This window comes from Sarcophilus harrisii, chromosome 3 (assembly GCF_902635505.1).
Source record: "Sarcophilus harrisii chromosome 3, mSarHar1.11, whole genome shotgun sequence".
Classification (NCBI taxonomy): Eukaryota; Metazoa; Chordata; class Mammalia; order Dasyuromorphia; family Dasyuridae; genus Sarcophilus; species Sarcophilus harrisii.
Genome location: NC_045428.1, coordinates 120,164,962 through 120,192,710, shown reverse-complemented (window position 1 = coordinate 120,192,710; position 27,749 = coordinate 120,164,962). Strand labels below are relative to the sequence as shown.

Below are 27,749 nucleotides of genomic sequence, written 5' to 3'. Positions count from 1 at the left end.
TGAATAAAAGTACTTGTGGATGGCGAGCACGGACCCCAGCAAGTTGTAGATGCTGCCTGTCTGGCATCATCTGAGTCATTTTGTCAGTCAGACCCGCCTGCAACTCCAGAGGGGCGTGCTTAGTCCCATGTGCAGCCCCTAGCTGAGCTGAAAGTTGAATGTGCTTTTCAGAGCTAGAATCATCACCAATCCAGAGGCATAACCAAGAGCTCCCGCCTGTTGGGAAGGAGAGCTCAATATTTTGTTCCCGGACGAATTGCAAGGTAAATAAATAGCTTCCTTTAGTTTTTAAAATACCGTCAAAGTAATTGTACTTATGGGATTTAGCCTTACAGCAACATGCTTAGTTTTTTGGAGTTAAAAAAAAAATTAAAAGTAGCTTACAAATATAGATGACAAGTTAACGTCTGTGCTGGGAGAATTTTTTGGTTATTATTTTCATTTGTTCGGGGCTACATAAAGGAGAAAGTTGTCGGGGAATTAATAATAGAGAATATTTCGGGGTGGGGGTTGGGAGGAAGGGAGGAGAATTGAAACTGTTTCCTTTGGGTTCAGAAAACCTCAACCTTATACTCGGTGCGACTCTCAAACTTTTGCTCTAGCAAAGATCGTCAGCTTCACATCTTCTCTCCCTTCCCTTATCCGGAGTGAGAAGACATGGGCAATCACTTTACTCCTGGCACAAAGACTGGCGAATAGTAGCCACTTAATAAATGCTTGCTTGCTTGGCTAGTTGTGAGCCCCAAGAAATAAGGAGAACCTGTTACATGCCAATATATGACGGATCCTTCATGCCTGCCTGCTGTTTAAACCTTTCCCAATTAGATGATAGCCTGGAGTTCTGAAGACCTGAGAGTAACGGAGCCGTTTATGTCAGCACCCCTTCCCCTCCCCTGCCCCCGACATCTCACTGCGCGGGTCCCCACAACTGAGAGCGAGCTCTTTTGTAGGGAAAAAAAACGCATCACTCCTCCACCATCACCCCCTCTCACCTCCCCCCCTCACCTTCTCTCCTTCCCCCCACCCCCTTCTTTCTCTCTTGAGTTAGAATTACGAAGAACTTGTGCGGGGGAATTCCCGAGTTTCCCCAGTTGCACGGACTGGAGGAGTCTCAGCACCCAGCTCCGGGCTAGGGGGAAAGGGCTGGTGGGGCTGTTTGCAGGAGTGACTATTAGGCAATTGATCTAGCGTATTCTTTCCTTCTCCACTATCTTTCTCCCACTCCCGACACTCCACTTTATCCTTCTAGGCTCCCGACGCCTAGTCGGAGAACAGTCCTCTGGGATTTCTACTCTTATTTCGGACAGAGCAGCACCATGACAGTTCATCGCAGTCTCTGCTGTATTCTCCTGCTACTGCTTTTTCTCGCCTGCTACACTTTGGAGGTCTGGGGAGAGGAGAATGAGCTCCTGTCCTCCCGGGACACCTTGCCAACATTGGAAGCCGGGGAGGTGACAACCCCCACGGTCAGAGCCGCCTGGCCCAAGGCAGCCAACGCTAGCCAGCCTCTTCCATCCTTACCGCAGGGGCCTTCCCGAAGCCTCACGCCCACCTTGTGCTCTGGCCGGACAGAGATCAAGGAGACTTTCAAATACATCAATACCGTGGTGTCCTGTCTGGTGTTCGTGCTTGGTATCATTGGAAACTCTACCTTGTTGAGAATCATCTACAAGAATAAGTGCATGAGGAATGGTCCCAACATCCTCATCGCTAGCCTAGCTTTGGGGGACCTTCTTCATATCATCACTGACATTCCCATTAATGTCTATAAGGTAAACGTCATCTGAATGAAAGTGGTTCTAAACAATGGTATGAAAGCTGGGGCTTGCTTGGGGGAAGGCTGAGGGGTTCAGCCTCCTAGGGATTTTTTGGTCTTTAAAATGTGAGCCCTCTGAGAGTTCTGAAACTTTAACACTGTAGGGCACACTTCAGCCTGCAGAACAAAGCACAGAATTGGTGGAGAAGGGCAATATGTGAACTTAGAAGGGTACTGATGGGTAAATGCAAAGACAGCTTTTGGGAACTTCACCTAATTCAAGGTCTTGCCTAGTGTCAAAACCCTAGGATTCATTGAGAATGATAAAAGGGGAAAGGCATGGGTGATACTGTACTTGCTAATAAGCTGATACCGAAAGACCTTGGAAATTTCTAACCCAGCCTCTATATTTATGTCTTAGAACCAAGGGTAAAAGCTATGGGTTAGGATTGAGGCAGCCCTTGGATGACATTCATGTGAAAGCTTTCATTGAACTACTGAGAAGTGATCCTACTCATCAAGCTCATAGTCTTATTGATTTGGACAGATCAGTGGGTTCTCAATATCTCTAAACATTGGGAGGTAGGGGTATGGAGACAGCAAGCTATATCTATAGAAGAATACTGAAATAAACTCCCCCCTATACGGTAATATCTCCCTTTAGGAACTAGGCCTCCACTTAAGTTTATTTTAGCAAGCAATTATTGAGTACCTACTATATGCAGGACTGAGAGTAGGGGAATATTCCGTGCACAGTCTGAAAGTATTTTGGATCAGTCCTTAGGACAGCAAACAATGAACTGTACTGATTCATATAGTTCTGTGTTGGGGGGTTTTACTACATAGGGATAGATACTGCCCTAATGCAGTATATAATGGTTAAGGAACATTTTAAAAATATTTTCTCCTGTATTTAGAGAGAAGCAAAATGGGGTAGATGAAGGACTGGCCTTGGAGTTAGGAAGACTTAGTGGCTAGTCTTATCTCTCATACTTACTAGCTTGTCATTATGGGCAAATCATATACAGTCAATGCCCCAGGCAATTCTCTGAAACTTATCCTGAGTGATGGAGAGTTTCTACACACATCACACACATACCACACACACACACACACACACACACACACACACACAGTCGTTTTAAATTAGATTGTTCATACTCCACATCATTTTAACATTAACACTTTTATTTAATTTAACATTAACACTTTTTATGCAAATGAAAATTTGGGCTATATTTTAGGACTCATAACCATAAAGGAAAAATCATTTAGGGTTATGGAATTCACTGAAAGTAGGCTTAAGCACTAAGTTAGAATTACTTTTTCACTTTCTAATTTAATTATTTGTTCTCATTGTTATTAATTATTGTTCTGACTAAGGTTATCTAGCTCAATGGATCCTTAATGTGAGATTAGTACATTGCTCTGTATCTAAAACTAGACACCTGATAAGTTAGTTCATTGAAGTTGAAAAGCCTTAAAATTCCCCAAGTCTGGATGGAAGCCAGAATGATTGACTCTCTAAAAGCTGGGCTGAATGAGGACCTCACACAGAGATTATTCAGGGTCTGGCTGGTAATCCATTGTGGGGACTAAGTATGTACTGTATTTGGGCTCTGTCCTTAAGAGCTGGACTTCAGGACACTTCCAAATACCAACAGCTTTTCTCCAGATCACTTAAGTACAGTAAGTTAGCAAGTTACAAGAACTAACTATAACTATAACTATAACAAGAACTAACTATAACTATAACTATAACAAGAAATAACTATAACTAATAGAGTACAAGAGCTACTCTATAACAAGTAAAATCCTTGTGCATATTCAGAGTCCTTTCCCCCCAGGTGTTCTGTGTTGAATGAAGATTGCTGCTACAAGAACACTTATAAATGAGGAAAAGATGATTTTAAACCACTCCAAATGCTCTGATGTTTAAGGTGATTTGGCTTGTCAGTGCATGATAATGATATTCTCTGCCCTCATCCTTATTCCTGTATAGGAGAGGAAAGAGTAGACAAAATACTGAATTTTGACATTCAATCAGGAAATATTTATAATGTGCCAGATATTGGAATAAGTGTTGGGTATAAAAAGACAAAAATGAACTACTCCTTTCCCTCAAGGAGCTTACATTCTTTGTAAGTTATATTACTGTTCTCATCAAGTAACTTGACCTAACTAAGCCTCAGTTTCCTGGTTTGTAAAACAAAAATGGCACATGCTAATTCCCTCACTACCACTGAGGTTCCATGCCTTGGAGGTAATCCAAGAGGAGGGGATTCTGGGCTAGTAGAGGCTATACAAGTGGATTGAAAGGTCTGTTAGGATTTACTTATCTGAAAAGGCTTGGAATGTAGACCTGTTGACAGAAGGGGTGTTTGTTGGCTGAGGACCAGCCTAGTTAAAGTCTGTGAGGCTCCTCATAAAAGATTGACCACTGGATAATTGATGTTTTCCAGTCACAGCAACACATGAGGAATATAGATTGTGGCCCACATCTGTGGTGAAGAAATCAACATTGTCTAACTTACAGAACTTTCCAGTATGGAAAGTGCTTTATAAGGGAAAGCACTAAAAAAATGAAGTATGATTAATATATCTAGGAACTAAAGAAAGAAATCTTACATGTATGTAAGACATGAAATTCCATTATATATATGATTTCATTCCATCCTCACAATAATCTGAGGGGATCTGTAGGGCACAAATTATTATCCTCATATTATAGATGGGAAAATTATGTTATAGAAAGATTAGATGAATTACCCAGTGTCAATATGTAGTAAGTAAAGAGCTACCCAGGAACTCAAATCCAAAGTCTTTTGATTCCAAATTCAAAACCCTTCCTTTCTATTCCTCTATTTGATATAAATTACAAATCTACTTTCCCAAAGCAACTTGTTGCAACTTTCCTCAATACTCTCACCTGAAGGATTGCTCTGCAAACATATCTAAACATTGGCTTGTTCTCAACCAGGGTTACATCCAAGGTTATAAGTGATATCACGGTTCTATTAACAGGCAGATGCTTCCAAAACCTATGTTTTTTCTAGTAAGACTTGCAACTGAAGGCATAAAAAATGATAGTTTAGAATAGAGAGAGATTGTCTCTTAAATAAAACGAGTTGGGGAATGGAGTAGGACTCACAGATCTTGCTCAATCTTACTTTTCTTGCACTGCATTAAAATGGGCGATGAAGAAAGATAGACAACACAGTTCCTATAAACTCATTTTGAGCTATTATAGAGGACATAATAGCTAACTTGCCTGACATTCAATGTAAGGTAGATAGGAATTAACTCCTTAATAATCACAAAAATGACAAAGCTTCCTGATAAGGGTGAGAGGTCAAAGATGATAGTTGGGATTATTTGCAGGGATGGGTGTTCTTGGGTGTTGTCAGGGAAGTGAAGGGTCCAGATGTTCTAACAGAGTGGGAGGGTTACTGTTCTTCAACTCTTCACCTTTTAACCAGGTAATTCCTGCCTTTAAAATGGTAGCTAGTCAAATATTTGTGAGTTGAGTAAAGTTAAGATCTAGTTAATTTAGTACTTCAAAAAGTTAAAACTTTAACTTTTAAACTTCTAATCTTCAGCTTTTCAACTAGTTGAATGAAGTTTATCCCCTTTCCTAGATACCAGAATTTAGAAGTGGGGAAAGAAGCTTCCTTTTTTCTGTTTATCATTGGAACTTCATCTGTTATCAGGTTAATGTAGGAAGTTGCAAACGTAAGGAATCTTTGAGTGGGAGTGGCAAGTACAACTTAAATAGTTTAAAAGAAAGTTTTTATTAAGAATTTTGCTTCAAGTTAAGACAAATCAGGATACAATGGGCTACCTTTTGATGACTGGGGGTTATTATTTTTCATTAGTATCTTTGATTACTTAATGGGTCAAGAGAATCTTCTGATGAGAAATTCCCTCTATAAATGCAGTTTGGTAGCTATTCTGACAAATTCTGGAAGACGTGTGGGGTCAGGAAAAGTTTGGTGACTTCCCCATTGTGGCCACAAAGTTTGTATGTATCAAAAGCAAAACCTTTTGATTCTGAGGCAAGTTCTCAATCCTCTGTAACATACTGGAGGCAGTTAATTAAAGACTACAAATAATTTACTACAAATAAGGCCTGAATAAAGTTGTGTTACAATTGCCTCAAGACATATTGGTAAGAGAATGGCACTTATGTCCATTGGTATTTATTTCTTCAAATCCAAGAATAAAATAACTTGTCCAAGGATATGCAGCAAGACAGTATCAAGGTTCAAACGATAACTTTCTCATATGACACTATTTATTCTTAATTCATGGGTCTCCATATAGTCCACAGTTTTCAGAGGTGCAGCAAGGTTCAAACTCTTGACTCTAGGGAAATGTAAATCTTACTTCCAGAATCTAAGTATGAAGGTACTAGGCAAGGGTCTGGATCACAGAACAAAAGATAGCATTCAGGAAGGCATGTGCTTGTTTTATAATCCTAACTGGTAAACACTGGCATGTCAAGATAAGAAATTGCTTGATTATATCCTCATTTTATGATTTTGATCATCACAAATGCCCTTCTATAACATCAAGTCGACTGCACAAAAAACTATCAAAATCAGTTTTTGTAAAAATAAAATAAAAAAGGAATGAACAAATTAAAAAGAAGAAAGAAGGAAGAAAAGAAGGAAGGAAGGAAGGAAAAAATAGAGAAATAAAAAGAGAGAGAAAGGAGAAAGAGAGAGGGAAGGAGGGAGAAAGAAAGACAAAGAAAGGAAAAGAGAGAAAAAGAATCAGAGAGGAAGAAAGAAAAAGAGAAGAGAGGAAAAAAGAGAAAGAAAGAAAAAGAAAGAAAAGAGAGAAGGGAAAAGGAGAGGAGGGGAAGAAAGGGAAGAGGAGAGGAGATGAATGGAGAGGAAAGGAGATGAATGGAGAGGAGAGGAGAATACAGCAAAAGAGAGCAGAGGACAAGAAAAGAGAACAGAGGAGAGGAGAAGAGGGGAGAGGGAAAAAATGGGGAACAAAAATTATCTTCACTGTACAATGTTAAAATATCTCACTTTGTATTGGAGAAGATCACTTGTCAGTGTGAGGTAATGATATTTGCCTGAAAGTCTTGGGAGTTGGGAGAAAATAAATGGTGTGTATGAGATGTGTGTGTGTGTGTGTGTGTGAGATGGTCTATTGTCCCTCTTATTCTATTCTTCCCTGTTGCTTTTATCTGTCCTCCTCTCATTCTCTCTTTTCTATGATCTGCTATTTTTATTGGGCTTTCTTCTTCTTAAGGCTTTCCCTTTCACACAGATATGAATTGAAAACCATACCTTTCATTTTACAGATCATTCAATTATACCACAGATGCAGTATTATTAGTCTCCCCCAATCACTTTTCCATTCTCCCACTCTCAGCTTTCTCTATTTCTATCTTCGTTTTTCGTCCATTTGTCTCCTATGGTTTTACCAAGTAGTATCTCTGTTCATCTATTTCCTTTCCCTTACTTCCTCAAGAGAAGTTTATCTTTACACAACTAGTTCCTCTCAAAAGAAGAAAGGAAGGAAAATGGGCTGGGTGCTGCCCTAGAAAACTTAACATGGTAACGGAGAATTGTAAAGGATCTTTGAGGCCTTTTCTCTAAATGAGAGAGACCAGCTAAGAAAGGACCTTAGAGGTTAATATAATCTAACTTTCATATTTTACAGGTGATAAAAATGATGAGGCTCAGAAAGATAAAACTACTTGCCTATTTATTTAGCCAGCAGAGAATACAGGTTTCTTGACTTAAGATATGGTAGTGTCTTATCCCATTACAATAGGCTGTAGTGTAGTGGACTATTTTCTGTGGCTAGAGTGCACTTTAAATAATACCATTCTTTTGGAGAAAGTGATTTGGGAAAGAGACAAGAATAGGGCTGTTGCCACTTGAGGCCTGCAGATAGTTAGTAAATATTTATTTAAATAAATATTTAGATAATAAAGATAAAAACTAGAAAAAAAACAAATTTATTCACTTCCTTTTTAGGTGCTTCACACTCAGGAAATTTGTTCAGTAACATATTTTTTGAGAGTGAAAAAGAATAAAAGTGACCAAAATAAAGCAAACATAATTATTTAGGAAAAAATAAAATTAGCCAAACGTGTTATGAGTACAGAAAAGATTTTACTAAAACATAGACTTTTTTTTTAATTTAATAGCCTTTTATTTACAGGTTATATGTATGAGTAACTTTACAGCATTAACAATTGCCAAACCTCTTGTTCCAATTTTTCACCTCTTGCCCCCCACCTCCTCCCCCAGATGGCAGGATGACCAGTAGATGTTAAATATATTAAAATATAAATTAGATACACAATAAGTATACATGACCAAACTGTTATTTTGCTGTACAAAAAGAATCAGACTCTGAAATATTGTACAATTAGCTTGTGAAGGAAATCAAAAATGCAGGTGGGCATAAATATAGGGATTAGGAATTCAATGTAATGGTTTTTAGTCATCTCCCAGAGTTCTATCTCTGGGAATAGCTGGTTCAGTTCATTACTGCTCCATTGGAAATGATTTGGTTCATCTCATTGCTGAGGATGGCCAGGTCCATCAGAACTGGTCATCATATAGTATTGTTGTTGAAGTATATAATGATCTCCTGGTCCTGCTCATTTCACTCAGCATCAGTAAAACATAGACTTTAAAGTCCCCAAGTCTCATCAAACTGTTAAGCATTATATGGGATTTCTTATCTATCAAACAAAATTATTTTGTTTTTTTAAACTGTTCCTTCCTTACTTACTCTGAACTATCCAAGCAAGATTGAATAATATTTTCAAAGCTAACAGAGGGAGGATTGTGCAATTCAGTTTGCACTGTGTCTCTGATCCAGGCATCTGTGATCTTGCTTTTCCAAAAGACAAATAACTGACTATATATGGTTATGTATGTATGCCCATTATGCTATAGTTGATTTTATTTAGAAAAACATGTCACAAACTAATAAATGATTAAGCATTTTAAGTGGTGTTGACAGGATCAAACATGAGTTGAAATAAGATTCAAGAAATAATTTATAATGTGAAACATTCTCTTTAATAGTTTTGAAATACAAGAAGAGGCTAGTTGTGTTTATGAGAATGATATACAATGAATAGTAACCACTGAAGAACTCTCCAGTGCTGTAATTTTGCTTTCTCTTAAAATGTGGATCTAAATTGTTGTTTCTTTCTTTTCACTTGTGAACACACCTAAAGATAGAGGAATAATAAAAATGCGGATAGTAGATTTGAGAAAGTATAGAATACTATCAATTTATCAACTGATACTTACTGAATTTTAAAGGTATAAGGACCCTAAGAGATGATTTCATCAAATTCTTAATGTTTTTCCTATCATAAAACTCTTTAACAGTCTGATGAGGCCTATGAATCACATCTCAGACTGTTTTTAAATATGTACAATAAAATTCTTAGGATTATAAAAAATGTGAATTAAAGTAAAATCAAGATACAGATAGATTATATGTTTGCATTATCTATCTATCTATCTATCTATCTATATATATATACACTATATTTTTAAAATTTATTATACTATTTTATATATAAACTTCCATATAGCTATATCCACTTAAATCAACTTTTATTATATCTCAAGATATATAACACATTTTATAATATTCTCAATAGAAAAGTTGATATTAAAAAGTTGATACACATATTTATAAATCCAAGCACACTTTATCTAGTCAAACTCATTTGATCAACATGTGAGACACTAAACTCCAGTAAAGAGGATGGAATGACATAGGTCACATATAATTAGAGTGTCTGGTTCAAGATTAGTTTTCTAATTGCAGCTAAAGTGTTGTTTTTATAACCACCCTTTCTTCTTTCAGTTAACAAATTTCTGATATAGTATTTTTATGACCTCTGCCACCACGTAAAATTTTATCTTAGTCATTTCAATTTGAAAATATCTTTTAAGAAAAAAAATGAAATGTTCTCCAATACCATGACATTTTGCCATGAACAGGTAGCCCTTGAGCATTGTCTTGCTCATGGTGGGAGGGATGAGGGGGGAAAAAGGGGAGGGGCAACCTTCTCTTTCTTATTTTTATTCCGCTCCCTTGGAATGTTTATTTCTATTCAGTATCACTTTGTCAGTTTAATAAAGAAATCTAAGCTGATATGCTAATGTTGCTAGTATGTTAATCCTCTCTTCTCAGTTACATATATTAATATTTATAATATAGCAACCCATTTAATTCAATTAAACATTTATTAATCACATACTATGTCAAAGCACTACGCTAGCTGCTAGGAGAACAAAGATTAAAAAGAAACAATCCCTACCTTCAAGGAGCTTCCATGAGGGAAAGGGGGGCAGGAAAGGTGGTTACACCATTTGTACAAATACACTGTAACCTAATTTCCTCTTTCTTTTTTTGTCTTGAAATGACATTTTTATCTTTATCCATTTTAGTGCAATATATGTTTCCAAGTGCAATCAAGGAATAGGCCAGAAAGCAAACACTGTATTTTATAGCTTGATAAAGTTTCTGGCTTTTTTCATCTCTTTTTATCATCATCATTAATATAAAGACTGCTTGATTTTAAAAAGTTTGAAAATTCCTTTACTAAGATTTAATTGTGCAAGTATTTTAGCGGACAAATTGAATCATGGTTCTTGTTAGGGAAACCAATTTGGATAAGAAGCTCTGGTCATAATCTTATGCTGTAGACATTTTTGAAATTTTTAAAATATTGTGAAACTGAACATGGACTCAGGATGAGCTTTCCTTAGAAGAATAGATTAGTTATGTGGTCAAGTTATGGTTATTGAACCATAGAAACTCACAGAAATCTAGAGAGGTTATAGAGAAAGTACCCATGCAATTAAACAAATAATCTTTGAAGTATTTAAAAAATTATATATTCTTTCTAGTATGAGCATTAGAAGGACATGTTATAATCTGTATTTATATGGAAGGAAAGATAGGTTTATTTCCCCTATTTTGGCATAAACAACATTTCAATTATGATGGCTGTTGAGCGAAAGTATAGATATGGTTTGATTTTTATTTTCTAGATATAGTTAAGGGGAAATCTCTAACACATAGAATATCAGTTGTATATTCAGTCATTTTTCAGTCAAGTGTGACTTTCATGGTCCCATTTGGGGTTTGCTTGACGAAGATACTTGAGTGGTTTGCTATTTCCTTCTCCAACTAGCTGTATAACCGTGAGCAAATTATTAAGTCTCTGGGAACATCCATCAGCCAACTATTAATACGAAGAGCTCTTAATCTTGGGTTTGTGAATTTATTTGTTCTATTTTAATAGAATTCATTTCTTTTATAATTTTAGGTATTGTATTTTATTCATTTGACATCATTATTTTCAGAAAGTATATGGGCTTTGTCAGACTGCCTATGGAAGTCCATGTCACACATTAAAAAAAAAAAAAAAAAAAAAAGTTTTAGAACTCCCGATCTAGACTCTGATAGAATTGTGATCTAGATGAGACAGGTTGTTATATAAATGAAGTGAGTTCCCATACTGACAAAAGCAGTAATTATGTTTAAGATCAATTTCACCTTAATAATAAGCAAGTAAATTAAAGTATAAATTAAAGTGTAAAATGTAAAGTTAAAGTTAAATTTCAACTAAAAATAAAAATTATAGTCCCTATTAAGGAATGGTGGCCAAGAAAGGGAATTTTAGCACAGGCAGTTAGAAGATTTGTTAGTAAAGTCATAAGACAATGGGTTATTATACTCTTGCTAGCAGTAGTAGTAATGTTGTGGTAATGCTGGTTGACTATCATTCCTTAAGCAAGCTATAGAATGGCAGGAGATAAGTACACATTCAATGGCATGGCAGATGTCAAAATGCTTATACATTAGTCAGGTCCTGGAGTTTTCTTATTAAATAGTCTGATGGGAAGAAATATATCCTGAGATCAATTATGTGATGAGTCAGGGTCTCTGGACTTCTGTCTAAGCACTTATTCATATCTTCTTGTAAATTTTCCTATGAGGTCCACCAAATATAGTGGGAACCTGGTTCTAGAGCTCCTGAACATGAATTAAGGGGAAAAACCACCCATCTATTATCTAATTATATGACCCCCACTTCCTTTTCCAGGCATTCATAACTTATAAGGTTCAGAAAAAAATTTTGCTGTATTTCACTTGAAGTTTATTCATCTCCAATAGCTGCAGTTGTAACTGAAAAAGAACAATATGGAATACAAATGTGCTAGAATGAATTATACTAATTGGAAAAATGGCAAAAATCCTTTAAAATTTTTTATCTCCTGCAGGAAGTCAAGATAAAAACAACAAAGGAATAGCCTTTCCAAAATTAGTGAACAGCAACATTTTCATTCTCCCTCACTTTGCCTATCAATATTTTTATACAATGTTCTTTTAAAAATAGAGTTCATACATCACAGAAATATTAAACACTACATGAATCTCCTATAAATACAATTATCATCCAGATGCTTATAAAAGCAAATTTTTACTTAATAAGTCACCTCTTAACAATATTCTCCTCAAATCCTATATATCCATCTTTACCCTGGATAGACTCCCTCAAGCAATTAAAATTCCCTGCAGAATTCCATTAGATAATGATGAAATAGTAGGTTCTGTAATATAACAGCAGTTTCCTGACAGGTTTTAGGTGAAGGGGGACTGTAGGATAGTGGGAGAAAAGTGATAATTAATAGCTATGAGTTTCACCTCTTCCAGTCTTCCTGGAAGGTCTAACTCTACAAAACTCTATCTCAGGACCCCAGCCCTAAGTTCAGAGTCACTAAGTATTCTGTCATTTTCAAGGGTGAGTCCGTATTTCATAAAACACACAAAGCTAGATATATTTTATCTTCAAATCATTATAAAAACTGACAGATGGAATAAGAAAAGAAAAAGCTTGGTAATAAGTGGATATGGTAGCATTTGAAATGTCTGCCTCTGGAATCATTTGTTAATGGTAGACATTTTATGGAATGTTTAGAAAACCACAAATGACCCTATATCACTGTATACACTGAATAAGAAAAACAGGAAGGGAAAGTAATATGTATAATCCGTGAAAACAGTGACATTAATTAGTAAAAGCTTGTTAACTTTGGCATTTCCCGACTTTACAAGACTTGACTCCTTTCTGCATTAACAATCTATTAATGATGTTCCCCCCTACTTAATTTTGCCATGAATGTGTTTTTTTTTTTTAATTAAAAAGAAAAGGGGGAGAAAAGAAAGTAGAAAAAGAAAAAGAAAAGAAATCTGAGTTTGCGAGTCACCATTGAGCTTGTGGAAGAATCTGTTGAAGAAGAATAGAAAATTATACAATATTTATGTTAAGTATCATTAAAAATTAATAGCTTTAATAATATCATGCAGAACTTTAAAAAATATATGTGAGCATTCTTCCTTTCTGGAGCAAAGAAACAACATTTCCAATTTCAAAGTTAGAAGGACTTAGCAGCCAGAGATTAATAGAGAATGCCTAATTTGTTGCTATTTATCTGTTCTTGCTTGGGGATCTTAGTACATTAAAAAAAAGTGTTAAGAACTACATTAACTTTAAGAAAAAGCTTAATATCAATATGAGCGTGGACCATATCAAGTTTAGTCAACACTATGCTGCCCAACTCCTGGACCATATAAGTACAATAACCAATAGCTAAAGAGCTTATTAGGTTGGAAAAAGATGTATCTATATGGAGAGTATCAGTGAAGAATTCTACCTCAAATGCCTATTCAAACTTAACTTTGGGGAGAATCCAGATTTGCTTCACATGACTAAACATAGAAATGTACTAGTACTTTACATCATTTAGAAAACTTTCAGATAATCAAGGTTTTGTTTTGAAATGGAAAGAATTCTAGGTAAGGAATCAGAGGATCTGAGAATAAATCCTGGATTTTCTACTTAATATCTATGTGCCAAGAAATTTAGCTTCTCTGTGCCTCAGTTTCTTCTTCTATAAAATGAGGCAACTGGACTAGATGACCACAAAGATTTCTTCCAACTCTGAATCCGTGATTGTATGAACCTTTTCTGCAAAATGTAAAACATTAAATCAGGAGATCTGAGTTCAAAATTCATCTCTAATTCTTACTAACTTATTAACATGAACAATTTCTGGCACATTTTCCCTGAATCTCAGTTTCTTTTTCTTCAAAATGGGGATAGTATCCCTACTTTAAATTACCTTTCTCACTGGATTTTTCTAAAAAATTGTTTAATAAATCTTAAAAGGGTTATATAAATGTGAGGTATTATTTTATTATTTGTGGCGCTTTAAATCAATCTTTCCCCCCCACTCATTTAACTTAAGATAACTGAATGTTTCAGAAGGTTCTAAAGAGCCTCTGTTAACTGAATTTTGACTCCAGTTGTTGATGAATATTCCCATTAAATAGTGAGAGAAAAAATGAACAGTGAGAATCGTTTTCATTTCCACCTGAGAAATAAGGAAACAGAATAGTTTCTTCTCAGGGTTGAGGGGGAAAAAGGAATGGAATATTTTCAAGATCTTTTGAAGATAAAAGTTGGGATCAGAGGGCTTGTTTGCTTATCTCTCTTGAAAGACTGATCCAATTAAAATAGGTCACCAAATCCTAGGAACTATCATTCTGGTCAATGGAAGGTGGAAGAAATTGGTTCTGGTCATCAACATAGCCTAGGAGGTGGATGGCGTTTCCTGTTAGATTTTAGGGAACTCTTATAGGTTGTATGTGTGACATTTTGCCAGATCACTCAGTCCTTTACCTCTCAAGGATGTTTGCCTCAATTTAGGAATCATCTGAATCTTAACTATATTCTTAGCATTGATATAACCCAAAGCTTCTGCTGCTCCAGACCTTTAGACCAAGAGACATGAGCAATAGTAGAGAGTAATGGTCATGTCATATGCTGTCAGACTTGGCAAGGGAACTTTTCAGGGAGTTCAAACAGTTGCTTATTACTGATAGTTAGGGGGAAAAAAGATAGGGACTAAATGAGTGATTTAGGAAATCCCCAAGTAAAAAGACTGTCTGTACAAACAAAGATTAAAATCTTGCCCAAACTCATTTCTTAGAAGTTGACTCGAATCTTGAAAAATTATGACTTTTCAGGGTCAAAAGTGGCACTTGAACCCAGGATTTCCTGCTTTGGGGAAGAGTTGGAAGAAATCTTTGTGGTCATCTAGGCCAGCTGTCTCATTTTATAGAAGAAGAAACTGAGGCACAGAGAAGCTAAATGTCTTGGCACATAGATATTAAGTAGAAAATCTAGGATTTATTCTCAGATCCTCTGATTCCTTACCCAGAATTCTTTCCATTTCAAAACAAAATTGTATCAACTATGCCACACTAATTCTTGGAGCAGCTAATAGTGTGATGAATAGAGCACCAACCCTGAAGTCAAAAGGACCTGAATTCAAAATCCAGCCTCAGACACTCAATCTTAGGCAAGTCACTTAACTCCAATTTCCTCACCAATAAATAAACAACAATAAAAACAAATTCTTCCTAAATAGAAGAGGGCAGCTAGGTGGTGTAGTGGATAGACTGCTGACCCTGGAGTTAGGGAGACAGAAATTCAAATCTTGCTTCAGAGATACTAGATGTGTAACCCTAGACAAGTCATCTAACTCTGCTTCTCTCAGTTCCTTCATTTGTAAAATGATCTAGAAAAGGAAATGGCAAGCCACTCTAGTATCTTTGCCAAGAGAACTTCAAATGGGGAAACAAAGAGTCAAATGTGACTGAAAACAATTGAACAATAACAAAACACTGTAGTAATATTTACTAAATTCTGATCTTATATCACTATTTGGTGTATATAAGTTTGAAGATAAAGTGAATGAGTACAAGAGGCTCTGGAATGCAGGATCATATTGAAGTTTAGCAGAGTAAGAGTTTACCAGCTAGAAAGATTTTAGGCTTTTTCCCATAGGATAGCAAGAGAATACTAAGAGAATTGTGATGTTGTTACCTATTGTTAATAAGTTGCAGTGAGAGTGTTAAAATTTTTAGTTTGCTTTTTTTTCACTATGATAGTTTCAGGTCAGAGGCTGTAGTACAGACCTCCAGCTGGTATAAAGAGCAATGAGCCAAAGGAAATAACATCCCTAAAAAATAGCAACCCAGCTCAATTCAGCCTTGAAACAAGATCTCAATTCTGCTAATTGAGCTCTTTTTCATGAGACTGGATTGCTTCCACCCAATATCTCTCTTAATATTTGAATTCTCTAGTGACGGTATTCACTCACAAATCACAACATCCATATTTATTGGAGATTATTTGGAGAGGAAATAAAATTTTTAGATTTGGACATCCAGATACTTTGATGTCATGTAGATAAAATGTTCAGATGGTTGACTGTGTCTGAATGTATAGTATATATACATGTGTGTATGTACATATATATACATATGTAAATATATATGCATCTATATATACACAAGTATATGTGGGTATGTGTATGTGTGTAGACTTTCATCTGGAGAATTCAGCATTTTCTAGATACAAACCTGTTTGTTTCTAAAGCTTTGTCTAATCCTACTGTTTCTGTTTGTTAGAGAACTTGTAGAAAGCAGTATCTCTTTTTTTAATGCTTCTTCAAAAAAGTCCCTGTATTTATCAGGTCCATTCTCATTTAATTGAACAAATATGTCAAGCATATATTTAGGGCAAAGTTGAGTAAAGAGAGTTAATTTTAGGTTTAGAGGAACCCAGGTTCAAATCCTGCCCCCATCTTAATTATGTAACCCAAGGCAAGTTACCAAAGCTCTAAGTGGCCCCAGATGATTCTCTCAGGTTCTAAATTGCAGAACAGTTGCTTATCTGCATTAATTAGTACAGGGAATTTCTTTACCTTGAGTTTCTTTGTTCATGTTGTTCAAATGGGTCCAATTCTTTGTGATTTCATCTGGGATTTTCTTGGCAGCCATTTCCTTCTCCAGTTCATTTCACAGATGTGGAAACTGAAGCAAACAGGGTTAATAAGTGACTTGCACAGAGTCATGCAGCTAGTAAATAAGGCAATATTTGAAATCAGGTCGCTCGACTCCAGGGTTAGTACTTTATCCACTATATCATCTAGTGGCCTTACACTTATGAAATCACATGATGTTGATCTAACAGACTTTTTACTAGTGATTTGAACTTTATTTTCTCTAAATAAAACAAGGGATGTTAGATTGATTGTCTCTAAACAAGCAGGTGAAGAGCAACTTATACTTGGCTCAGATCAAATCTTAATAGCAACAAACCAGTTCCAACCTAGAAGTAAAATTAGAAGTGGATTGAGCTCTAGACTAGGAGTCAGGGATTCTCCAATTCAAATTCAATTTAAAATGCTTATTAGTTTTATGATCCTCTATCTGCCTCAGTTTTTTCAATTGTAAAATGAGAATAATATCACCCACCTCCCAGACTGCTGCAAGGATCAAATGAAATCATATTTGTAATGCATCTTAGTATGGTACTTGGTACCTAATAAGTGTGTAATGAACATTTCTTTCTTTTTTTCCCTTTCTTTCCCAGAAGTAAAACTGGTTCAATTTTTACTCACTTTAGTATGATCAAAAAACCCTCATTTACTAGCATCAGACTAAGTATTGAATATGTCATTCACCCAATCTTGAAAAATTCAGGGAATTTGGTTCATTAGTTAGTGGAAATTTATTTTACTTTACTATGCATATTTCTTACAAGGTTTTTCTTTTTCTACCTTTTCCCATATGTCAGGGAGGTAGCAAAGAGAGGTGGATTTTTATAAAAAAAAATTAAATTAAAACAGTACCACAAGAAAATGCTGCATTGGAGAAAACAAAATAAGACCTAACCACATTTCCAAAGAAAATTTTCTTTCTTTCTTTCTTTGGTGAGGGTGAAAGAATAGTTATTTTTAATTTTTTTTTTTTAAATCAGAGCCTGGAAATAGTTCCTTTTGTATTGAAAACTCCATGGGTATTTAATCCAGATGTCCACCTAAAGTGATTCATTGCCAGTGTCAGATACCCAATTGTCCCAAAGAAAATTCTGGTGTTTGCCCTAAACATGATAAATCCATGTATTTTAAAATTTTCTTCCTACTTATAATTGAGAAATAGAAGGGAGAAGAAGAAAGAGACAGAAACAGAAAGAGAAAGAGGGAGAGAGAAAAAGAGAAAAGGTAAAGGCAGAGAGAAGATTGGAGAGACAAACAGAGGAGGGAGGAGGAAAAAGAGAGGGAAGAAAAAAGGAAAAGGAGGAGGAGGAGGAAGAGGAAGAGGAGGAGATGATGGTGATATTTGGCTAAAACATTGGTGTGGCTTTAGGGATTTCTCAGTGAGGAGAAAATCTGCTATTTGCCGATAAAGATTAATAACTGCTTTATAGGTTACAATCTAGAGTCATTAAGAAATAAAATTGCTTGCCTATGGCCAAAAGTATAAGAAATCACACCTGAACTCAAACTTTGCTCTTTCCTTTTATTCTAATGTCTTCCCTCTCTCTCACACGCCTTTCCCACATTCTGCCTTTCTCCTCTCCTTCCCTCCCTCCTCTCCCTCTCTTCTTCCCTTCACCCCTCTCATTCTCTCTCTAAATAAATAAATAAAGATAGAGATATACAGATATAGCGAGAGAGAGAGAGAGAAATACATATATATATATATATATATATATATGTATGTGTGTATGCTTACTTTTAATGTTCAAGTATTCAGTTTTGACTTTTCATGACACCATGGACCATACCGTCCATACTGGAGGGCTTTGTAATTTCCTTGTCCAGTGGATTAAGTTAAACAGTGACTAAGTAACTTGTCCAGTAACAGCTATTGAGTATTTAAATCAGGATTTAAACTCAGGTCTCCCTCTTTCCAGGCCCAGAATTCTATTCATTGAGCCAATTAACTGCCTCTATATATGTGTACACACACACACACACACACACACACACACAGAGGCACATTTATATAAATTTTGACAGATTTATCTTAATTGCTATATCTTAACTTTCATTATTCATGAGAACAGTGACAATCTTAACCACTTTTAAGAAGGGATACTTCTTGTTTAGATCTTGAAAATGAACTAAGTATATATTCATAACTAATCCCCAAAGCGAGAAACAAGCTGAATTTTCATTTTTTCTCTCTAACATTCCCCTTTTCCATATATTGACCTGCAGTGATTTTCAAAGGTTATTCCATGAGAAGAATAAGTAAGCACATGAGTTTCTGATGTCCACTTGTACATTAAATACATTGGGGGGGAAAAAAGCTTTGCTACATATTGAAGCAAACTCAGTTCAAAAGGCACCTTATGAAATTATACATAACCTAGCTTTATATTTTCTCAATGCAGCTGCTCGCAGAGGATTGGCCCTTTGGAGTTGAAATGTGCAAGCTGGTCCCTTTCATTCAGAAGGCCTCTGTGGGCATCACAGTACTCAGTTTATGTGCTTTAAGTATTGACAGGTGAGATATTGTATCTAAGCAAACAATGCTGTAAATGCTCAATTACTAGCTGAAATGGAGATAGAAGTTTAAAAGACTGTATTGATAAATATGATCAATCTCTTAGCTTTAATGTGCTCTATGTGTTGATCCTAAGGTATCGAGCTGTTGCTTCCTGGAGCCGAATTAAAGGCATTGGAGTGCCCAAATGGACTGCGGTGGAAATTGTTTTAATTTGGGTTGTTTCAGTTGTTCTGGCTGTCCCTGAAGCTATTGCTTTTGATATGATTACTATGGAATATAAAGGAAAGTACCTTCGGATCTGCTTGCTTCTTCCTCATCAGAAAACTTCCTTTACACAGGTAAATAAGATGTATGTTTTACAAAATTATTCTTGTTCCATCAGTGTTTATCTGTTTTGTTTCCCAATGCAACCATCACTACTCGTGCCCCATTTACAAAACAAGATTACTGCAGTACTTCATAATAGCTTATGGCTTACATCATAATTGCAACAAAATGTGTCATACAGTGGCCCAGCACATTTATAGTTAAAAGAACTTAGAGCTGGAAGGGATAGTAGAGATTAATGAGTTGAAACCTATGTTAATAGATAAGGGAACCATGGCCCAAAATGTTTGACCTAAATTACAGAGATAGTAAATAGGAAAACTGCATTTGGGAACCAGGTCATCAGACTGCAAATCTATTTTTCAAGAGAATTCCAGACACAGAACATAGGTCATATATCTTTGATCACTTCTAAAACTAGTGAAATTGAAATTTATTAGGTTTGAGTGTGGCTTGTGTTTTCAGACAAATGATTGACATAAGGAAATGTTGTGTAGCCAAAATTAAAGCAGAATCAGAGAAAGCAAATGAAGAGAACATTTGGGTTCTGAATCCAACCTTAATAATTAAGGTTTCTGATTGGTAATATGCCTACCTGCTCTTTTTAAAAAATTCATCCCCAAAACTAAAACTAAAAACTAAAATTAAATAAAATCATTTTTTCTTTATTAAAAGAATATTTTGGTAAAGAGATGTGACTCTGACTTCCAGAAGCCAAATATCAAATCTTCAATCCTCTGACTCTCAGAATCATATATGGGAAACCATCATGATATAAAGACCTGTAATACTATTTCCCTTTTGTTGTTTCTTTGTAGAAAATAAATTAATTGTCTTTTGCACAGGATAAAAGTATGGATAATCGGAGATTGAAATGGTAATTTATCTCCTGTTCACATTGAAAAAAGTTCTCATGGAGAATTAGGAACTATGCCCAAAGAGTTATCAAACTGTGCATACCCTTTGACCCAGCCGTGTTTCTACTGGGCTTATATCCTAAAGAGATCTTAAAAGAGGGAAAGGGGTCCATATGTGCAAAAATGTTTGTGGTACCCCTCTTTGTAGTGGCCAGAAATTGGAAACTGAGTGGATGCCCATCAGTTGGGGAATGATTGAATAAGTTATGGTATATAAATGCTATGGAATATTATTATTCTATAAGACACGATAACCAGGATGATTTCAGAGAGGCCTGGGGAGACTTGCTTGAAATGCAAGTGAAATGAGCAGAACCAGATCATTGTGCACAGGAACAGCAATATTAGATGATGATCAGTTCTGATGTGCATGGCTCTCTTCAACAATGAGATGATTCAGACCATTGCAATGATCTTGTGATCAAAAGAGCCATCTACACCCAGAGAGAGGACTATGGTTCTCTGGTTCACAACATAGCATTCTCCCTCTTTTTGTTTGTTGTTTGCTTGTATTTTATTTTCTTCATCATTTTCTTTTCTGGTTTGATTTGATTTTTCTTATACAGCAAGATAATAGTATAAAGATATATGCATATATTGGATTTAATATATATTTCTACCATCTTTAACATATATTGGATTACTTGCCCTCTAGGGGAGAAAGATGGGAGAAGGGGGAGAAAACTGAAACACAAGGTTTTGCAAGGACTAATGTTGCATAATTATCTATGCATATGTTTTAAAAAATAAAAACCTTTAATAAAAAAAAAAGTACTCGTGGCTTATGAGGTTTTTTCTTTGTTTTTTAAATCCTCACTCTGAAAATGCTTGTAAAGAAAAAAAAATCTCTTTTGAAGACAGTTCAAGAAAGGGACAAGAGGAAGAAGTCATAAAATAGAATTATGCTTTTTTTTTTTTTGTGAGGAGATTGATTTTTATAGATTGCAGAGTTGATTGAGGTTAAAAAGTACTTCCTTTACCACAATCTGTGAACCAAGCATTGTAAATATCATTGACCTCATTTTACAGATGAGGAAACTGAGGCTGAGAGGCTAATTGATTTCCTTGGTCACTCAGTGAATGTGGAATGCAAATTGAAATCTCTGCTGATACCAAGTCTCCAAATTTGCCACAGCATAATCCTAGGCAAATCCTTTCATTTATCTGAGTCTGTTTTCTCAATTGTAAAAGGAAATGGTTGGACTAAATTATGCCAAAATCCTTTCAAGCTCTGTGTCTCAGGATCCTATTTAATATTATAACATAGTCTCAGAATTCATTGACTGAATTTATTGATTTTATAACTTCAAATTTTTGTATAACAGAATTTCTTTAAAAGAGGATTTGATTTTGCTACTAATAGTGTTCCTTTTTTTCCCTCTAGTTTTACAAGTCAGTTAAGGATTGGTGGCTGTTTAGCTTTTATTTCTGCTTGCCTTTGGCCATCACTGCATTTTTCTATACTTTGATGACCTGTGAAATGTTGAGGAAGAAAAGTGGTATGCAAATCGCTTTAAATGACCACTTGAAGCAGGTAAGACAACAAAAACTGACTGTTGCATGCAAAATTCTTATTCTTATTTTGGTGTAAATTACTCAAATTTGTGTGACTCAAGTTGTATAGTGTTTGTGTCTGGCACTTTTGCTTTTATCTTTATAATCGATGATCCTATGCAGTCTAAACTTAAAATTTTGAACTAGTACAAGGGCAGCTAAATGGCACAGTGGATAGAGTACTGGGTTTGGAATCAATGAGACCTGAGTTGAAATCTATATTTAAACACTACTTCTGTGACCCTGGGCAAATCTCTTAGTCCTGTTTGCCTCAGTTTCCTCATCTGTAAAAAGATCTGGAGATGGAAATGTCAAACAACTACAGTATAACTACCAAGAAAGTTCTAAATGGGATGAGCTACAGAGTCACACAACTGAAAAAAAATCTAGCACAAGGGTTCTTAATCTTTTTTGTATCATATCTGAATAATATTTTGAAATTCTCAAAATATATAATATTACAAAGGAAACAAAATATTAGTAATAATAGCAATATGATTTTTCTTTTTCCCATCCAAGTTCATGGAACACATTAAATATATCCAAAACCAGTCTGTACACTTCAGGTAAAGAACCCCTGATTTTGGAGGGTGTTTTATATTCTGAAACAGGTGTTATACACCTTTTTTTTTTCATCATGGACCCCTTACTCAATAATAATTTTAAATAATTAAACCAAATGCTAAATCTCAATAAAAGGTCAATGAAAATAAAAGTGTATCTTGTCCCATACAAGTTCCTGGAATCCCTGAATCTATTTACAGAATCCTTAAAATTCCTGAGCCCCATGCATGGAATCCCTATCCTCAAAGAACTTACGTAGAACCAATATTGAGTTTCCAAACTGATGTTCTATTCCTTTAACTCTAATTTTGAATAGCTATTTAATTTAAAGCTCATTATCCTAAATGTTTTTCAGTGTTTGTTCTTTTTGAATATATCTATCTCAACTATCTTATTTTAGGAAAGCATTTCTGGTGATGATGCTAAACTTCACCTAAAGATTGGTTCTCCTTTCCTTTCAGAGACGTGAAGTGGCCAAAACCGTTTTTTGTCTGGTGCTGGTGTTTGCTCTATGCTGGCTTCCTCTTCACCTCAGCAGGATTCTGAAGCTCACTATCTATGATATACATGATCCCAACAGATGTGAACTTCTAAGGTAAGAATGCTATTATATAGAAAGAACCTGGCTGATTAAGTGCTATTTGGGAGTATGTCTTGCTGAATAATGACTTTGGTAGAAAGGAAAGGTACCTTTCTGCATTCTTGACTGAAAGAGCATAAAAACATCCTAGTATTCAGCTTCTGTTCCATTTGAGAGAAGATGAGTAAGAATGGAGGGAATGCCCAGAATAGAGGGATATAGCAGATCAATATTTTTTTTAAATGGCAAAATTAAATCTACCAGACTTGATTTTCCTTCATCTTCCACAAATCCTTTTTTAGCTTAGAGAAGTCATAGTACTTTCAAAGGAAAAGGATTGTAAGAAATGAGAGCTAAGAGGAAGAATGAAGACCAATAGAAAATTAAACTGAGTAAAACCTTTTTTTTTCCTTAAAAATATTTATCATCAATATGTTGAATATTTGGGTTAGCAATGCTTATCATTGACATGCTTTGGGGATGTTTTTGCAGCTTTCTGTTGGTCCTGGATTACATTGGCATCAACATGGCTTCACTGAATTCCTGTATTAATCCAATAGCTCTGTATTTGGTGAGCAAAAGATTCAAAAACTGCTTTAAGGTAAGGAGATTATTCTTTTTGACTTAAAAAACAGAGGCTATAAATTCATTATTTTTTTCCAACAGAGAACTCTGAACTTTATAGGATTAGGATTGATTTTTGTTATAAAAATACAGTTAGGGCTTTTATTTACAAAAATCATGTTCTCATCATGTTCGCTTCCATTCTCTCCAAACCAGCTAATCTCTTCTATATTTAGAAGTGCCCTTAAAATCAACAAGAATTTCACATGTGGATATGTAACTCTGACAGAGTTGGCAAAAATGGAATTAGGACCTAATGAACCAGAACCAGGAATTAGTTACATTGTGTCCTTTTTCTACTGAGGCGTGGTTCTTTCTATATAATCACAGCTCTTTGAGAACCTAACAGAAATATTAGTTTTTCTGATGGACCATCTTTACAACAACACACATGTGATAAAGACTAGTATTTCCAGGTTTCAGTCACATGGTCTAGCGAAACAGATGAACTTTAGCTAATTAGATTAGGCAAGTATTTCAACTCAATTAAATTTCACTACTCTTGAACAGAATCATAATAATAATAATCTCAGCAAGTCATTCAAAAGAAATTTGATAGAAAATAAATAAATTTCCTGTCTTATCTGTGGTTAAATCAAGTGTTTCTAAGCTAAAACAACATAAATGATAAAGAAAAGTACCTCCTTTGCTTTTATATGATGATTGCTCATGCATTTTACATATACATCATCTTACTTATTAAATATTCTTTTATTAAGTCAAATTCAATTTATGAAATCATATCTTCTTTCAATAAGCATAAAAAGGCTTATCAAGGGCTATCAAGAATCAATACCCTTTGATTACAGTTGAGGAAACTGATTCTCAGGGAAATTTTGAAGGTTCATACTTCTCTTCCAATTGTTCCTTTCTAGTCCTTCCACAGTCTTATTTAAAATGTGTTCTGAGGAAAAATAACACTTTGGAGATAAAACAAAAAATAAAGGTGGGGTGGGATGGTGAATCTCTGGTCCTTTTTAAGGTTTGCCACAAACTCCTGGCCATGAAGAAAAATTAAGTGGTCTTTGTATTTTCTGTTAAAGATAGAAAGTCACCCAGTATACACAGATCTTCTGACATTTGACTACCATAAGCGTATGATAATAATTTATTTTTGTTTTGGACAGTCATGCTTGTGTTGCTGGTGCCAATCTTTTGAGGAAAAACAGTCCCTGGAGGAAAAGCAGTCTTGCTTAAAGTTCAAAGCAAATGATCATGGATATGACAACTTCCGCTCCAGTAATAAATACAGTTCATCATGAAAGAAGAATGGTGGAGTCATTGAACTGCAGTTCCTTCAATTTGGACAGAATTGTAATGATTAAGGCAATGGGGCATTTGGAGTAACAGTTTTGTGTTTGCACAAAAAAATAGTGAGAAAGTGATTTTCTTAACACTAATAATTCTTCATGGTATTCTTAGTTGTTTACAGTACATGAAGGAAAGTAGAGAGAAAAGAAAGAGAACCTCATTGTCACAGCACTTAATATCTTTGAAGTTAGCACTTCAGTATAGTTGTAAATAACTTCCTGTAGATTAATTTGCCTTTTTTTATTCAGCATGAATTCACGCAGAGTTTTCAGTGAAGAGGTTATTTTCTAGTTGATGTGAATCCAACACAGGATACAAAAGAACAGACTTAACCAAATAGGGCAGATGTATGAAGTAATTCAATAAGGACTTTTAAAAAATCCTAAAAAGAAAAAAAGTCGGGGTTTTTTTTTTGTTTGTTTTTGCTTTTGTTTTTTAATACAAATGTTACACTACTGGCTAGACAGATCATTACTAGATACAGAAGGTGAAAATGTGTGAAAATAAGTTTAGCTGGTTTCTTTTGTTCAAGATTAAAAATATACTTCAATAATCCCAAGGTAGACTCAGAAAATGCCATCTAAATGATAGGCCCAAAATGCATTCAAATTCCTTAAAGAGAGCAGATGGAATCAAATGTAGCAAAGAGAAATAGGGAACATTTGAACTATTATTTGAACTGAATTCTTTGAGAACTCTTACATACTTAGTATTCTCTTTAAAGGAAAAAAAAAAAAAAACTATCTAAGATTCTTGCCAGAATGATTATCACTGTTTTTTAGAAGATTCTTACACTTTCATAGCTGTGGTTTAAGGCTACATTTGATTAGTTTAGATTTCTATAAATATTTAGATGATGTATAACTATATGTTGACTACTTAATTAAGGGCAGGTCCCAATGAGTTTCCTTAAACAAGAGAGATGCTACTAGCAAACATAAGGTGAATTGCCTGGAGAAGTATACCTATGGCAAATGAGACAGCTCCATGTTCCACATAGTTCCGTAATCCTAATTAAGTAGTTCTTAGCTATATAATATATGAATAAAATACTAAAATTATTCTAAAATGGATTTGAAACTCTAATCAGTCAATTATTAACCTTCTTCCCACAGAGCAATTTAGGAGCCTTCAAATATTTTCCCATTTTTCCTCAAAATTTAGCCATCAAAATACGTATAGTGATATTATGCTTTACTCTCATTACAAACAAAAAATACTTCTAAAAACTTTAAGGCTCAGACTTTTCTTATTCTCATCAAATTTTTCATCTCCTCTGCAAAGTGCCTTAGTTATGAATAACATTAAATTGCTATATCCACATGAGCAAGAGAAAAGAAGAGAAGGAAAGAGAGAGAAAAGAAATTAGGTGGAATGAGGAAAAATAAAAGGTACAAATTCCTACTCAGTCTGATGTTTTCATTATATTGTGGATACAAATACAGAAGATCCTAATTCAATTCCAGCATAGCAAAAACTGAAATGTTCTCAGAGCTCCTGCAGGAATGAATTGGACCCAAGAGCTTTGCCTTTTACTCCTAAAATATCACAGAATTTTTTTTTTTTTTTTGGTAACCAGGACCACATGTAGGAAATAAGCTACTAATGTAACTTCCTGCCAGCTTCTAAACTGATGATAAACTAAACCAAAAACTGACAATGTGGCCAAGAAGAAATGACAATAACACCATATGGGTAATTCACATGTCATGTGCATACTATTTATATATCACACAATGGGTCCTGTCTCTTAGCATTCACAGCCACTGCCTTGAACTCCTATCATCATAAAAATATATTCAGTGCCTTAAAAGGGGGAAACAGTAAATTCTAAATTATCCATTGCTCAGTGTTATTTTCAAAGGTCCATTACATATTTTTGTTTATATTTAAATTGCAGCAATAGTGTTTTACTCCTATGTAATGCGTTTTCATTTCTCTGCACTAATTCCTTTTTAAGTGAAGCATCCTTGGGCACGGCTACATTCTCATGCCCTGTGATTCATACTTAAACTCCATTGCACAAGAATTGTGCCAAACCTGGAAATTGCACACACAAAGAGCATATGCACTGTTTTAAGAATATAATCATATCCAATAATTTCTGAAAATGCTAGTTTGATATTTTCAAAGTAATAATAAAGGCTGGGGAAAAAAGCATTGGTGACTTCTTGGTTTTGCTTAAACTAAGTTCAGAAAGGTGCTACTTGATCCATGTAATAATGACCAAATTATGCTTAAGCTAAAAAACTATTCCCCACCATCAAGAACATTGTAATATAGTAATGGCCCCAAAGAGTAGCATTTATATTGTAGCTTACAAATTTTCAATATTTCTAATCTTTGTCATGTCCTGCTAATATGTCAGTATTACTTAATTTGTGGCTCATACCCCGCTGAGTATCACCAGATTACATGTCTGTAGGCACGCAACCCATGGCTTAGTGAGGGTACTCTGTAGTTAACTCAAAGTAAAGAAATGTTTTCTTCATAAAGTTGTATAGAACCATGTAAAATAACAATATATATACATATATTATATATAACACAATATATATTTTGCTTTTATGGTCACTTAAAGTGGCCACTATTGTAGTTGCTAAGTGCTTATTTGCTAGGTAAACAAAGTGAAATTATCAATAAAATTATTTTTAATTGTTTAAAGGAACAT

General features: G+C 35.0%; 1 protein-coding gene across 1 annotated transcript; it reads left to right on the top strand.

Annotated features, from left to right (window-relative positions):
- Positions 1-160: 160 nt before the first annotated feature.
- On the top strand, positions 161-27,742 carry EDNRB (endothelin receptor type B). The gene is made up of 8 exons (XM_012546287.3): positions 161-263; positions 1,250-1,772; positions 19,086-19,198; positions 19,335-19,539; positions 21,830-21,979; positions 23,025-23,158; positions 23,636-23,744; positions 24,895-27,742. Exons 2-8 carry the CDS (start codon positions 1,317-1,319, stop codon positions 25,027-25,029), a joined length of 1,302 nt encoding a protein of 433 aa, XP_012401741.1. The 5' UTR covers positions 161-263; positions 1,250-1,316; the 3' UTR covers positions 25,030-27,742.
- The last annotated feature ends 7 nt before the right edge of the window (positions 27,743-27,749 follow it).

Excerpts from the sequence above, each read along its gene's own strand:
- EDNRB (XM_012546287.3), top strand. The coding sequence starts at position 1,317 with ATGACAGTTCATCGCAGTCTCTGCTGTATTCTCCTGCTACTGCTTTTT. Across the intron at positions 19,199-19,334 it reads TGTGCTTTAAGTATTGACAG|GTATCGAGCTGTTGCTTCCT; the intron begins GTGAGATATTGT and ends GTTGATCCTAAG. Across the intron at positions 21,980-23,024 it reads TAAATGACCACTTGAAGCAG|AGACGTGAAGTGGCCAAAAC; the intron begins GTAAGACAACAA and ends CTTTCCTTTCAG.